The sequence below is a fragment of the Dryobates pubescens genome, chromosome 20 (assembly GCF_014839835.1).
Source record: "Dryobates pubescens isolate bDryPub1 chromosome 20, bDryPub1.pri, whole genome shotgun sequence".
Classification (NCBI taxonomy): Eukaryota; Metazoa; Chordata; class Aves; order Piciformes; family Picidae; genus Dryobates; species Dryobates pubescens.
In genome coordinates, this window is record NC_071631.1 from 2968486 (window position 1) to 2983724 (window position 15239).

The 15239-nt window shown below is 52.0% G+C and overlaps 1 protein-coding gene across 1 annotated transcript in view; it reads right to left on the reverse strand.

Annotated features, from left to right (window-relative positions):
* The window catches only part of CSMD2 (CUB and Sushi multiple domains 2), a 316793-nt gene that overhangs the window by 85152 nt on the left and 216402 nt on the right, over positions 1–15239 (reverse strand). The window contains exon 12 of the mRNA XM_054170896.1: positions 2130–2312. Within this exon, the coding sequence (XP_054026871.1) occupies positions 2130–2312 (183 nt within the window). The remainder of the gene's footprint in view (positions 1–2129; positions 2313–15239) is intronic.

Below are 15239 nucleotides of genomic sequence, written 5' to 3' on the forward strand. Positions count from 1 at the left end.
ACAGCGGCGAATTAAGAACCCGTTGCAATAAGCAGCTGCATTACCTAAATGGTTTGTGTTGCTTTGTCATGGCAGCCCCAGGAAATGAGCTCTCCACAATAAATCCTGTCTGCTCATAAATCATTTGCTGGGGACAGCAGGATGCACCACGGCGTGCCGCTTAATCTCCCTCTGCATTTGTCACGCCTTGGCGGCCAGGATCAGCAGCCCTGGCTTGTTTGCATATCCCAACCAGCAGCACATCAATCAGGTTCCCCTTCTTTCCCCACCCAACACATTTTAATGGTCTCCCAACATTTACAGAGAGTTGTTGCTAATCCCACTACGGATTTCATGCCAGGTTACACATTTTGTCATCTAACCTCTCCCGATTCATGCAGACTGAAGTGATGCTGTCTGGAAGAAAGGCAGAGGAGCAAAGCTGGAGGGAGGGCTATGAAAGGCCTTTTTTTTCCCCTTCACCTACATGATGCCTTCTTGATTCATAAATACCCCAAAGCTGGAGAGCCACAGAGAACAAAACACAATGGAACCATCTGAAGCAAAAGCTTCCTGCCTGTGCTGTGCTGTGCTCTGCATGGGCTGCTGACTGGGGCTTGATTTGCTGCCCCTGTTCAGTATTTACCTACAGAAAGCATAATCCTGCTTTACTGGAAAGTCTCTTTTCTGCACTGCTCTGATCCAATCCTCTCAGCCTGGGCACAAACAATAGGTTTAGTCTCACTGCAAACTATCAGCAAGAAGCTCAAAGCAAACCATCAGCTGTTGAAATTCGCCTCAACTTCTGGGAAACAGAGGTTGGGGGGGTGGAAATAATAACCAACAACTAACCCAACACTCAACTTGTGGTGCTAAGCACAGAGCCAGCCCTGATGTTTCCCACTTCAGAGAGCCAGGAAGTCTCCCTTTTCCCCATCAGCTGATCTGCTGACAGAGAAAAGCAAGGAGGCAGGGAACCCTGGCCTCTGGGAAAGGCCAGACTCCCCAGGTAATTGCTTCCTTTCCCCACAGAGAGATCCTCAAATGCTCAGAGCCTAAATCAGTGCTTGCAAAGAAGGGCACACACTTGCAACTGGTTGCCCACATTCTCCCCCAGCTCCTGAAGAACCCAAATTCAGCTCTGAAGTGACAAAGTTTGCTCCCCCTCAGCTGAGTGATCTCTTTGGTACAGATCAGCCCCTGCCATGCTGCAAAGGAGCAGCTTCTACTGGAGGAGCTAACTGCAGCCCAGGGAACACAAGCTGCTAAAAATGAGCATCTCTGGTTTCTCTCCAGCCATTTCCCCTGCACTTTTGCCCTCTGTTGCTCAACTGAATTCTGCTTTCTTGTTTGCTCTTTGTTTGGTTTTGTTAGGTTCAGTTTCACTCCCCTTCACAAGCACAGACTTTAACGCACCCAGCCAGCCAAGTAGAGGTGAGACAGAAAGAAGAGTTTCCCTGTCACCACTTGGGGAAAAGAGAGCAACTTTAGTGAGTTCTGGTAGTGCCCTAACCCACCACTGCTTCTGGGTGCCAATACAACACAGCAGACTGCCCAATGCATCTTCAGAGGACAGTGAGACCCTTGAAATCCAGCAGAGAAGGTGCACCTCACTCCCATTTACATCTGGAAAGCTAATCCTGAGAGCATCATTTCCCACTTCTGCTGAGAACTCATGCAACAAATGAAGGACTGAGGGGCAGCAGCAGGGAAGCTGAATATCATCAGATAATGAAGGAAAATTAAATGGCCCAAAATACAATCAGGTTTAAAATATTTTGTGGGGGGTTGTGTGTCCACATCAGGCCTCCTGTCTCAGACATCAGATCCTTGCTTCCTCCCCAGAAGGGCTCTGAACCAGAACGCCAGGAGCGCAGAGGGGTAGGGAAGAGAGAGCACAGGGTCCCAGCATAATCCCAGATCTCCATCTGGCTGCTGGTCCCTGCTGCACATCCCTTCTCTGCCAAGAGAAGACCCAAACCAACCTCTCCCCAGGGCTGCAGTCCTGTGAAGCTGCAGTTTGGTGCCATCTCTGCCACCATGAGCACTTCCCTAGGCTGGGTACTGAGCCCAGAGCACAACCATCCTGGCTCCGTGAGCACCTCACCGCACCATGAAGGTAGTTCAGAGCCATCTCCTTGCTGACTTACAAACACAAACTGGTTTCTGAGCAGACCACTGGCTACTCTTTTGGCAGGTAATTGTTTTCTGGCCCTTCAGCTCAAAGGCAGGCTGGCACTCAAACTTCAAGCTGTCCCCGTGGCGAAAGGTGGATCCTTCTCTCCTGCCGTAGGCTGGGATCCCAGGGTCACCGCAGCTCCCTTGGTCAATCTCTGGGAAAGAAAGAGACAAAAACACAACAGAGAAAAGGAGAAGTTGCATGGAGAAAAGCTGTGACATGGAGCTGGTGCAGCACCTCCCCTCAGCCCCCTCTTCTCCACACTAAACAGTCCCCCCCTGCCCAGATCCCTCACCTGCTCCTCACCAGCCCTGTTATAGAGTAGAGTAGAGTAGAGTAGAGTAGTCTAGGGATGGGATGGGATGGGATGGGATGGGATGGGATGGGATGGGATGGGATGGGATGGGATGGGATAGAATTAACCAGGTTGGAAAAGACCTTTGAGATCATCCAGTCCAACCTTTCACCCAACACCATCTAATCAACTAAACCATGGCACCAAGCCCCCCATCCAGGCTCTTCCTAAACACCTCCAGGGATGGTGACTCCACCACCTCCCTGGGCAGCACATTCCAATGGCCAATCTCTCCTTCTGGGAAGAACTTCTTCCTAACATCCAGCCTAAAGCTCCTCTGGCACAGCTTGAGACTGTGTCCTCTTGTTCTGGTGCTGGTTGCCTGGGAGAGAGAGAGACCAACCCTCACCTGGCTCCAACCTCCCTTCAGGTAGCTGTAGAGAGCAGACCCTTCCCCAGAGAGCAGGAAAACCTTGGAGGTCACAGCTGGGGTGGTGTTTATGGACTGGAACAGACTCCCCCTGCTCTCTCCCCCTCCTCATTTCCATTTCTTCCTTCCCACCCCCACCTGCCAGCTCTCGCTGTGGTCCTGCCGCCGCTGCCTGACACCTCCCTGCACACAAGATGCAGAGTTAATCTCTTGCTGAACATGTTTTGTGCCTCCCAATAAATCACAGCCACAGCTTTCTCTTATCTCCTGCTCTCTACAATTTCATTTCCAAAGGCTCCCCCCTCTGCCTGCTCTGTATCACTATTAGCTACAAACCTTCATTCCTTTTGTGTTTTTACAGCCTTTTTACTCCCCCAGTATTTATCTGCTCCACATCCATCTCATCTTCCACGTTCTCTAGGCTGCTGGTGGTTTGGTTTGTTTTATCCCCCATCATCTGCCATCAGCCTGGCTTGGGCTTTTCTCCTCCTTTTTGCTCCTTTATGCCATTTCTTCCCCCCACATTGGAAATTCCTTTTGTGACATTTCCTTTGCACAGAGGGAAATCAGCATCCTCTGGCATTTGCAGGGCTCCATCCCCTGCTCCACTTGGGTCTGGAGTAACAACAAGCAGCTCATTACTATGCTGACTTCCAGGCAGCTTGGAGACAGGTGTGTGCTGAAGAAAAGCCACCAGAGCACCTAAGCTGCTGCCACTGCTGTGTGCTTCTTGAACTCAAAAAGTCACTGCCAGCTCCTGAAGCAGCCCCAAAATAATTTAACATAAATTAATATGAAGGTTTTCATGAAATAAGCCCTTAAGCCCTTTTTTTTTGGGGGGGGGGGGGGAGGTGGTTTTGTTTTTCTGCCTGCCAGTGAGGGGAAGGAAAAAGTTAGCCAGGATTTAGATCTCTTCCTGCAGACTCTGAACATCCAAATGGTTTAGGATTTGTACTTGCATATAAGGGACACACACACACACACACAAAAGCAAGTCAAAGCAAACAGTTCAGATGGCATCCTGGCCTGGGTCAGGAACAGTGTGGCCAGCAGGAGCAGGGAGCTCATTCTGCCCCTGTACTCAGCACTGCATAGGCCACACCTTGAGTCCTGTGTCCAGTTCTGGGCTCCTCAGGTTAGGAAAGATGTTGAGATGCTGGAAGGTGTCCAGAGAAGGGCAACAAAGCTGGGGAGGGGTCTGGAGCACAGCCCTGTGAGGAGAGACTGAGGGAGCTGGGGTTGCTTAGTCTGGAGAAGAGGAGACTCAGGGGAGACCTTCTTGCTCTCTCCAACTCCCTGAAGGGAGGTTGTAGCCAGGTGGGAGTTGGTCTCTTCTGCCAGGCAACCAGCACAAGAGGACACAGCCTCAAGCTGTGCCAGGGGAGGTTCAGGCTGGATGTTAGGAAGAAGTTCTTCATAAAAAGAGAGATTGGCCATTGGGATGTGCTGCCCAGGGAGGTGGTGGAGTCACCATCCCTGGAGGTGTTTAGGAAGAGCCTGGATGGGTGCTTGGTGCCATGGTTTAGTTGACTGGATGGTGTTGGGTGATAGGTTGGACTGGATGATCTCAAAGGTCTTTTCCAATCTGGTTAATTGTAATTCTCATTCAGGTCTTAAAAGCAGTGCTGAACTGGATGGCAGTCTCCAAAAGCAAAGCAGGAGGCAAAGAGTGCAGAGCTTGCAGAGCAAAGTCAGCTTTCCAACTCAGAAACTAGTCCCAGGATCAAAGGGCAGCAGGCAGATCTATCAATGAGTCCTGAGAGAGACATAGGAAAGCTTCAAGATTTGCTGGTGCACACCAACAGCCAGGAAAAAAAACCTCATTTGTGTTATTTCTTCCCTTCCCACACCTTAAAAGCCTGGAAATACAGCAGCAGGGAGCTGGAATGCACCCTCAGCAAGGCTGCTGATGGCACCAAGCTGTGTGGTGTGGGGACTCACTTGAAGGAAGGGGTAGCCAGCTTGTACCCACTGCCCCTTGTCCTCTCACTGAGCACCACTGAGAAGAGCCCAGCCCCATCCTCTTGCCCTCACCCTTTAGCTCTTGCTGAACATTGCTCAGCTCCCCTCTGGGGCTGCTCTCCAGGCTCAACACCCCCAGGGCTCTCAGCCTTTCCTCCTCACAGAGATGCTCCAAGCCCTTCAGCATCCTCATGATCTCTGTTGGATTCTCTCTGACAGTTCCTTGTCCTTCTTGAATTGGGGAGCTCAGAACTGGACCTAATAGTCCAGATGTGGCCTCATCACAGCAGAGCAGAGGGGCAGAACATCCCTGGACCTGCTGGCCACACTCTTCTGAATGCACCCCAGAAGGCTGGGAATGGAGCTGTGCAGGGAGCCATGGCAAGAGCTCCAGCTGGTGCAGAAGCCCAAGGGAGCTGCAAAGTGTTCAGCATATTCCTTGCTTCTGTAAAACCAGGCCATGCTCAGGCTACCAGAGAGCCAGGGAAAAGGCAGCCAAGAGAGGACAGCTCCCTTCTGACCCTCTGCTGAGATGGAAGAAAGGCAACAGAGATGCTCTGGAGGCACTGCTGGGTGGTCTCCTCCCTCACTTGTGAGCTCGTGTAGAGCTTTTCTGTCACACCACATGAACCCAGCAGGAACATCTCTGCAGCCAGAGTGAAATCACAGCCTCATGAATGGTTGAGAAATGACAAATTGGAGCTGAGGTTTCCCACCCTGCTCCTGTGCTCCTTATTACCAGCATGCAAACAAAGCCAGCACTGGGAGAGGGCAAAAAAATGCAACTCTCTGATATTGGGAAGAAATTCTTGACAGAGAAGGTGAGGAGACACTGCAACAGGCTGCCCAGGGAGGCTGTGGATGCCTCCTCCCTGGAGGTGTTCAAGGCCAGGCTGGATGAGGCCTTGAGCAACCTGGGCTGGGTGGGAGCTGTCCCTGCCCATGGCAGGGGCTTGGAACTGGATGAGCTCTGAGGTCCCTTCCAACCCAACCCATTCTGTGAAGCTATGCCAAGTTACCTGGGCTTGGACTGAAAGCTGAGAGCAGCTCAGCAGGCAGAACCAAAGCCCCTGCTGCATGCCAGGGAGCACAAGGTGCATGAACACCTTGACCTGCAGCTGTCCTGCAGGCAGCTCTGCAGCTCTGGACTTGCATCTGTGACATATGCACAGACCTGGCAGCCCAGCCACCTCACCCCACCAAACCAGGCAGCACCAGGCTGGGCAGCAAGGGAAATCTTCAGGCTCTGAAAGCTCCCTTATGATGATCTCAACCTAAACCCTAGGAAATTCCCTCCTGGTTCCTCCAGCTCTTGTCATAAATAGACCAAATCCATGAAATATTGAGCAGGGCAGAAATCTTCCCTCCCCCCCCTCAGATATGAATGATTCAAGGTGGGTGGGGGGGAAATATCCAAACCTGTTACTTCAATCAGCCCTGAACCATTCCTCCTGATGAATGTTTAAGTCAAATCATTTCCACATTAGGCTGAGAGAAGTCAAAACTAAACAAGAGCACCTAAATCAACTGTTTTGACAGGAGTGAAATGAAACAGGCTGCAACCAACCTCTCCCAGCTCCTCCATCAAATATTATATCATGCACAGCAGATTTTGACAAGCAGCAGCGTTGCAGAATGGAATTCTTGGGGTTGAAGTTTTACTGTTAATTAATTTTTTCCTCTCCCCCCTCCCTAAGACACACAAAAAATGTTCCCCTCCCCACCCCCCTCCCAGAATGTTATTGTGCTGCTGGTGGGTGAGGGAAAACCTGGATCCTGATGCTCAGTGCAGAGGAGGCAGCCCACACCTCCAGAGTGACTAATGAGAGCAAGAACCTTCCTTACCCACTGCACAGAACCACTGCAGTCACCCAAACAAAAAAGGGAAACAAAGAAATGAAGCCACTCTTCTCCTGGGGTGCTGTGGGAATTTCTGCCCCTGCCTGACTCAGCTCTGGAAGGAAAGGAGGGGAGTTTGGAGCTGCAAGGGAGGCAGTGCACCAAAGCTCCTTCAAGAGTCTGGGGAAGAGATTCAGAGAATGGTTTGGGCTGGAAGGGACCTTGAAGATCATTCAGTTCCAAGCCCTTGCCACCAGCCCAGGTTGCTCAAGACCTCATCCAACCTGACCTTGAACACCTCCAGGAAGGGAGCATCCATAACCTCCCTGGGCAGCCTGTGCCAGTGTCTCCCCACCCTCACTGGAAAGAATGTCTTCCTAATCTCCAGTGTAAATCTCTCCTCCTCAAGCTTCAATCCCTTCAGTCCAGCCAGGTTCTCTGGCAGGTCTGGTTCCTTCAGGCTTTGAGATACAGTTTGCTCAGCCCCAACCAGCAGCCAGCAGCACTGGGATGGACAGGACATGGCTGGAGATGAGCAAGAAATTCATGAGGGTGAGGGTGGGGGGACACTGCAACAGGTTGCTCAGGGAGGCTGTGGCTGCTCCCTCCCTGGAGGCATTCAAGACCAGGCTGGATGAGGCCTTGAGCAAATCAGGCTGGTGGGAGCTGTCCCTGCCCATGGCAGGGGCTTGGAACTGGATGAGCTCTGAGGTCCCTTCCAACCCAACCCATTCTGTGAAGCTATGCCAAGTTACCTGGGCTTGGATTGAAAGCTGAGAGCAGCTCAGCAGGCAGAACCAAAGCCCCTGCTGCATGCCAGGGAGCACAAGGTGCATGAACACCTTGACCTGCAGCTGTCCTGCAGGCAGCTCTGCAGCTCTGGACTTGCATCTGCCACATATGCACAGACCTGGCAGCCCAGCCACCTCACCCCACCAAACCCCTCAGGCAGTACCACTTTGATTTAACACCAGACAGGGCAGCAGAGGAAATCTTCAGGCTCCAGCTCTGCAGAGCTCCTAAGCCTCTTAGCACCATGGGGCTAAATTTCAGCTCTGAAGCTAAGCTCTGCAGAGCCAAACACTTAGTCAGCATTTCAGCACCAATAAATATTGTTTAATCATCCCCTGCTTGCAGCATGCTGGGGAGTTCAGAACACAGCTCTCAGCCAGCTCTGCCCAAACTAACCCAACTCCCCCAGAAATCCAGAGGAAATCAGTGCCTCTCAATCCACTTTTGATGTTAAATGGTTATTTGAGGTTAAAAACCACACCTAAATGGAAGGCCAAATTAAAATCTGCCTTTGGGTCTGGGGTGGTTTGGGTTGGGGCTTTTTTCCCCCCTAACACTTCTGTCTCTTGCCACAAAATTCTCTGCTGGTGAGAATTAATTAATTAGAATAGAATAGAATAGAATAGGATAGGATAGGATAGGATAGAATAGGATAGGATGGGATAGAATAGAATAGAATAGAATAGAGTAGGATAGGATAGGATAGAATAGAATAGGATAGGATAGGATAGAATAGGATAGAATAGGATAGGATAGGATAGGATAGGATAGGATAGGATAGGATAGAATAGAATAGAATAGAGTAGGATAGAGTAGGATAGGATAGGATAGGATAGGATAGGATAGGATAGAAATAGGAATAGAATAGAATAGAATAGGAATAGGAATAGGAATAGGAATAGAATAGAATTAACCAGGTTGGAAGAGACCTTTGAGCTCATCAAGTCCAACCTCTCACCCAAACCATCTAATCAACTCAACCATGGCACCAAGCACCCCATCCAGGCTCTTCCTATACACCTCCAGTGATGGTGACTCCACCACCTCCCTGGTTGGTCCTAATAATCTCAAGCTCACCAGCAGCAGATACAACAATTTTCTCCCCTCACATCTCCCCTGTGAGGGACACCAAATATCTTCAGTCCATCAGACCAGGTGTGATAGAATGGCTCAGGTTGGAAGGGACCTCAGAGATCATCTACTCCAACCCCCCTGCCAGGAGCAGGGACACCTCTCAACCAGACTCAGCTGCTCAAGGCCTCATGCAGCCTGGCCTTGAACACTCCCAGGGGAGGAGGCAGCCACAGCCTCCCTGAGCAGCCTGTTCCAGAGCCTCACCACCCTCCTACTGAAGGATCATAGAATCATAGAATCAACAAGGTTGGAAAAGACCTCAGAGATCATCAAGTCCAACTTACCACCCAACACCTCCTGGCAACTAAACCATAGCTCCAAGTGCCACATCCAAGCCCCTCTTGAACACCTCCAGGGATGGGGACTCCACCACCTCCCTGGGCAGCACATCCCAATGGCCAATTACTCTTTCTGGGGAGAACTTTCTCCTCACTTCCAGCCTAAACTTCCCCTGGCACAGCTTGAGACTGTGTCCTCTTGTCCTCTAGGCTGGTTGCCTGGGAGAGGAGACCAACCCCCTCATGGCTACAACCTCCCTTCAGGGAGTTGTAGAGAGCAATGAGGTCTCCCCTGAGCCTCTTCTTCTCCAGGCTAAACTTCTTCCTCAGCTCCATTCCAACCCTGCTCTGCCTCAGCTCTAACCCATTCCCCCTTGTCCTGTCTCCAGACACCCTGATGAAAAGTCCCTCTGCAGAACCTGGCTGCAGGAGGATTGTGGATGAGATTATGGCAGCCTGAAACCTCTTCAATGGACCCTAAATTTCTCAAGAACTTTTCAAGATGCTACCTGAAGGAGTTATTTATTCCCAACCTTTCCAGTGGGTCTAAGAACCATTTGGCTGGCTCTGGAAGGCAGCAGCTGCATGGGGAAGGTACTCTCAGAACAAGCCATCTGAGATTAAAGGAAAGGAGGGGAGAAGATCAGCCCCAGGAGCCCAGGAGGCTGTAAGCCCTCTCACAAGTCAAGCACTAAATTGCAGCATCAATCAGCCCGTGGAGCTGTTAAGAAAGGACTTTTCCAGCAAAGTGGAGCTTAATACAAAATTTCATCTGACAAGCCCTGGAAGTCCAAACCCATTGCTCACTATTCTGAAGGAAAAGGTCTGCTCCAAAAGGCCAAAGGTGGCTGCAGCTGAGACACTGGAGAGGCAGAAGCAGCCCCCATGAACATTAGAGAGCCAGATCCTCAGCTGGTAAAGGTTGACACAGCTTAATTGAACAGCAGCCTTGTGACAAGGAGTTGACACCTGCTGGGTGTCTGTTCCATGGGATCACAGAGTTGGTGAGCTTGGAAAAAGCCCTCTGAGATCGTCAGCCAGTGCAAGCATCAACCCAACACCACCATGGCCACCAAACCATGGCCCAAAGTGCCAAGCCTAAGAGTTTTTTTAACACCTCCAGGGATGGTGACTCCAGCACCTCCCTGGGCAGCCTGTTCCAATCCCTGACCACTCTTGCAGAGAAGAAATTGTTCCTAAGCTCCAACCTGAACCTCTCCTGGCACAGCTTGAGGCTATTTCCTCTCATTATACCACCTGATACTAGAAAATAAGAGACCAATCCCTGTATCCCTCCAACCTCCTTTCAGGGAGCTGTAGAGAGTAATGAGGTCTCCCCTCAACCTCCTTTTCTCCAGGCTGAACAACTACAGCTCCCCCAGCTGCTCCTCACCAGCCTTCTTCTCCAGACCCTTCCCCAGCATCATAGAACAGAATCATAGAATCAACCAGGTTGGAAAAGACCTCAGAGGCCATCAAGTCCAACCTGTCACCCAACACCTCCTGACAACTAAACCATGGCTCCAGGTGCCACATCCAAGCCTTTTTTGAACACCCCCAGGGATGGGGACTCCACCACCTCCCTGGGCAGCACATCCCAATGGCTAACAACTCTCTCTGGGAAGAACTTTCTCCTCACCTCCAGCCTAAACTTCCCCTGGCACAGCTTGAGACTGTGTCCTCTTGTTCTGCTGCTGGTTGCCTGGGTTGCCTGCAGTGCACCTCTGGGAAAGCCTGCATCCAGCCCCCCTGGGTTGTTTTTGCATGCTCCTCCTCATGCCAGCCCTTTGCTCCTCACTCACTCCCAAGCCAAGCCAAAGGACCTGGCTGACTCCATCCCTTCACAAAAAAACCCCACCCCTCCATTAATACTTTGCCAGCACACTGCCCTCCTCAGCACATTCCTTCCAACAGGCCCTTGAGTCTGGGCATCAATAAATCCTCTTAGGTGTAACTGCTTCAGCTCCAGCAACAGGCTTGGTGCTTGCCTTACGCTTGCACCGCCGCACCAAAGCCTGGCTGGCTGCTTAAACACAGCATCACAGTATCACAGTCTCACAGTCTCACAGTATAACCAAGGTTGGAAGAGACCCCAAGGATCATCAAGTCCAACCTGTCCCAACAGACCTCACAACTAGACCATGGCACCAAGCGCCATGTCCAATCTCCCCTTGAACACCTCCAGGGACGGTGACTCCACCACCTCCCTGGGCAGCACATTCCAATGACGAACGACTCGCTCAGTGAAGAGCTTTCTCCTCACCTCAAGTCTAAACCTCCCCTGGCACAGCTTGAGACTGTGTCCCCTTGTTCTGGTGCTGGTTGCCTGGGAGAAGAGACCAACCCCTTCCCAGCTACAACCACCTTTCAGGTAGTTGTAGAGGGCAATGAGGTCACCTCTGATCCTTCTCTTCGCCAGGCTAAACAATCCCAGCTCCCTCAGCCTCTCCTCACAGGGCTGTGCTCAAGGCCTCTCCCCAGCCTTGTTGCCCTTCTCTGGACACCTTCAAGTGTTTCAATGTCCTTCTTAAACTGAGGGGCCCAGAACTGGACACAGTACTCAAGGTGTGGCCTAACCAATGCAGAGTACAGGGGCACAATGACTTCCCTGCTCCTGCTGGCCACACTATTCCTAATGCAGGCCAGGATGCCATTGGCCCTCTTGGCCACCTGGGCACACTGCTGGCTCATGTTTAGGCGGGTGTCAATCAGCACCCCCAGGTCCCTCTCTGTTTGGCAGCTCTCAGCCACTCTGACCCCAGCCTGTAGCTCTGCATGGGGTTGCCGTGGCCAAAGTGTAGCACCTGGCACTTGGACTTGTTAAATGCCATCCCATTGGACTCTGCCCTTCTGTCCAGTCGGTCGAGGTCCCTCTGCAGAGCCTTTCCACCCTCTAACTGACTAACATCCGTTCCCAACTTGGTGTCATCTGCAAACTTGCTGCTGGCTGACTCAACCCCCTCATCCAGATCATCAATGAAGATGTTAAAGAGGATGGGGCCCAGCACTGCTCCCTGGGGCACACCACTGGTGCCTGGCTGCCAGCTGGCTGTGGCACCATTCCCCACCACTCTCTGGGCTCGGCCCTCCAGCCAGTTCCTAACCCAGCTCAGAGTGTGGCCTTCCAGAAGCAATCCTCTGCCCTTCCAGTAGGCAGATTTTTTTTTTTTTATTTCTCCTTTATTTCATTATTTTTTTGGGGTGGCCTTGACTTTCTGCAGCTCCATTAGCTGCAATTTGCCTCCTGCAATTAGGAGGGGAGCGTGGCTCTAAAAGCGCTCCTGAAAGGTGTGAGCTGCGGAGCGTTTCAGAGTGGATTTGGCAAGTGCTAATTGCCTCCTGCTCAAATGGCTCCTGCTTTGTCACTCAAAGCATTTGGAAAGGATAAAATAACCACACAACAACAACAAAAAAACCCCACACAAACCCTAAAAAAAAACCAACCCTGCAAAGAGTTTTATGGAGCTGGCTGAGGGGAGGTTAGCTCAGCCTCAGGACAGAGCCAGCCAGCGTAGAGTCAACCAGGTTGGAAAAGACCTCAGAGGTCAGCAAGTCCAACCTGGCACCCAACACCTCCTGACTAACTAAACCATGGCTCCAAGGGCCACATCCAAGCCCCTCTTGAACACCTCCAGGGATGGGGACTCCACCACCTCCCTGGGCAGCACATTCCAGTGGCAAATTACTCTTTCTGGGAAGAACTTTCTCCTCCCCTCCAGCCTAAACCTCCCCTGGCACAGCTTGAGACTGTGTCCTCTTGTCCTCCAGGCTGGTTGCCTGGGAGAAGAGACCAACCCCCTCCTGGCTCCAACCTCCCTTCAGAGCAATAAGGTCTCCCCTGAGACCTCAGGTGCAGAGTGCAGTTCTTTGGTGATGCACTGCAAGGTCAGACAGCTGCTGGCCAAACAAAACACACCTCCAAAGGTGCCCAGAAAGGGAGAAAGGATTTGAATGATGAACAAAGGACCCCTCTGCTTCTAATGCATGCAAAGGACTGGCACTACCTGGGGAAGGGTCTCTCCTTTAAAGCTCATCTAGGGGCAGCAAAACCAGAAGCCTCCCTGTTTGTCTTCTCCAGGAGGCCATAGCACAGCAAACCAGGCAGCAGCTGTGCAGGTGAAGCTGCTGAGGAGGGAAGGGAGAAGCACAGCTGACCTTGGAAGCTCCATACAACAGGGCTCCAAAGCATGAATGATAAAGGTGATCCCCAAACCTGACTGCTGGGGTCACAGGGAGCAGGAGCAGCTCAGCCTTGCCATAGATCAAGCCATCAATAACATCAAAGCAAGTCAGAGAAGGAAAAAGTCAAGCTCCTTATAGATCCAAAGTTCAGAGGAGATGAACAGGAGCAGAAAGAAGTCCTTAGATCATTTGAGACTTTATGTGCTGTGCTATGGGGGAAGCAGCACATTTATCAAGAGGCTGAAAGCCTGTGCCCACATTGCCCTTTGGGTACCATCCAGGGTCTCCAAGGGGGGCTGGAGAGTGCCTTCACCCACCAGCAGCTGGCACAGGTAGAGGGGCAGCAGCATCTTCTGCTGGGCTGCCAAGAACCAACCACAGGCACACGTGGCAGGAGGCAGAGACCACAGCTGCTGGGGGCTGGGGATGCTGCAGTCACAGGATCATGGGGGTTGGAGAAGAGCTCTAGGATCACCAGGTCCAACCTTCACAGCCAGGCACAGCACAGCCACACAAAGTGCTGGTCAGATGCTCCCAGACCACTGGGCTGGATTTGCCTTCTCCTTTCAATGCCATTATCTCTTACTTATCTCTCTGACTTTTCTGCTGGCCTGGTGCTGCCATCCTGTACACACTGCAGCACCACAGCCAGGCACTGCCCAGCCTGGCTGGCCATGGTGGCATTCATAGATCCACAGAATGGGTTGGACTGGGAGGAACCTTAGGGCTCATCCAGTTCCAACCCCCGCTGCCATGGGCAGGGACACCTCCCACCAGCCCAGGTTGCTCAAGGCCTCATCCAGCCTGGCCCTGAACACCTCCAGGGAGGGGACAGCCACAACCTCCCTGGGCAACCTGTGCCAGTCTCTCCCCACCCTCACTGGAAAGAATTTCTTCCCAATATCTCCAGTTTAAATCTCTCCTCCTCAAGCTTCAATCCTTTCAGTCCAGCCAGGTTCTCTGGTAGGTCAGGTCCCTTCAGGCTTTGAGCTGCTGATAGTTCAGCCTCAACCAGCAGCCAGCAGCACTGAGATGAGCAGGTTGTGGCCTGAACACGATGTGACACTTCCCTGGAACATGGGAAGTCCCAGGGCAACACTTTCAGAAATGAATGAATGCTAATGTGCATTCAGGACCCTTGAAAGGAACAGATTTAGATGTCCCTGCTGGTGGCAGTGGAAGCTGCTGGCACTCAGACGGCTCAGGAGCCACCCCCATGTCTGGATGAAGCATCTGAGCAGAAGGGCTCTTGCCATCCCTGGTACCAGCAGGTCACAGAGGAAGCTGAAAGGCACTCAAGTGCTGTGATTCAAGATGACAATGATCCCACATGGAAGAGTTCCTGTGACAGGCTGGAAGAGCTCCTGTGTCAGTGCAGCACCACAGAAAGCAGCTGCCCCCTGGCAGGGGAGGGCTATGGGAAGGAGGATGGAGAATGTGTGCTTCAGAGCAGTGCTAAGGAGCCCACACCAGATCTGGAGACACAAGATGGAGGCTTCTGGGAAAAGCTAAGTGACTCAACCCAGCAATCTGAGAGAAGCCTCAGCCAGGAGCAGCAGGCTGGTAGAGGAGTTTGAATCAGCCAGGTTGGAAAAGACCTCAGAGACCATCAAGTCCAACCTATCACCCAGCACCTCCTGACAACTAAACCATGGCTCCATGTGCCACATCCAAGCCTTTTCTGAACACCCCCAGGGATGGAGACTCCACCACCTCCCTGGGCAGCACATCCCAACGGCCAATTACTCTTTCTGGGAAGAAATTTCTCCTCACCTCCAGCCTAAACTGCCCCTGGCACAGCTTGAGACTGTGTCCTCTTGTTCTGGTGCTGGTTGCCTGGGAGAAGAGACCAACCCCCACCTGGCTACAACCTCCCTTCAGGTAGCTGTAGAGAGCGATGAGGTCTCCCCTGAGCCTCCTCTTCTCCAGGCTAAACACCCCCAGCTCCCTCAGCCCCTCCTCACACTTCCCCTCACACCTTCTCCAGCTTTGCAGAGCTCTACAAACAGACCAACCACACAGCTTCTGCCAGGCTTCAGCACTCACACCCCAGGGCTCTCCAGCAGTGTCCCTTGCAAACATTCCAGCACTCCCTTTGTGTTTCATCTGCACAGCCCAGACTGGACACAGTTGAAGCAGCTGACACCACTGAGCTCCTGGAGCCGCTGC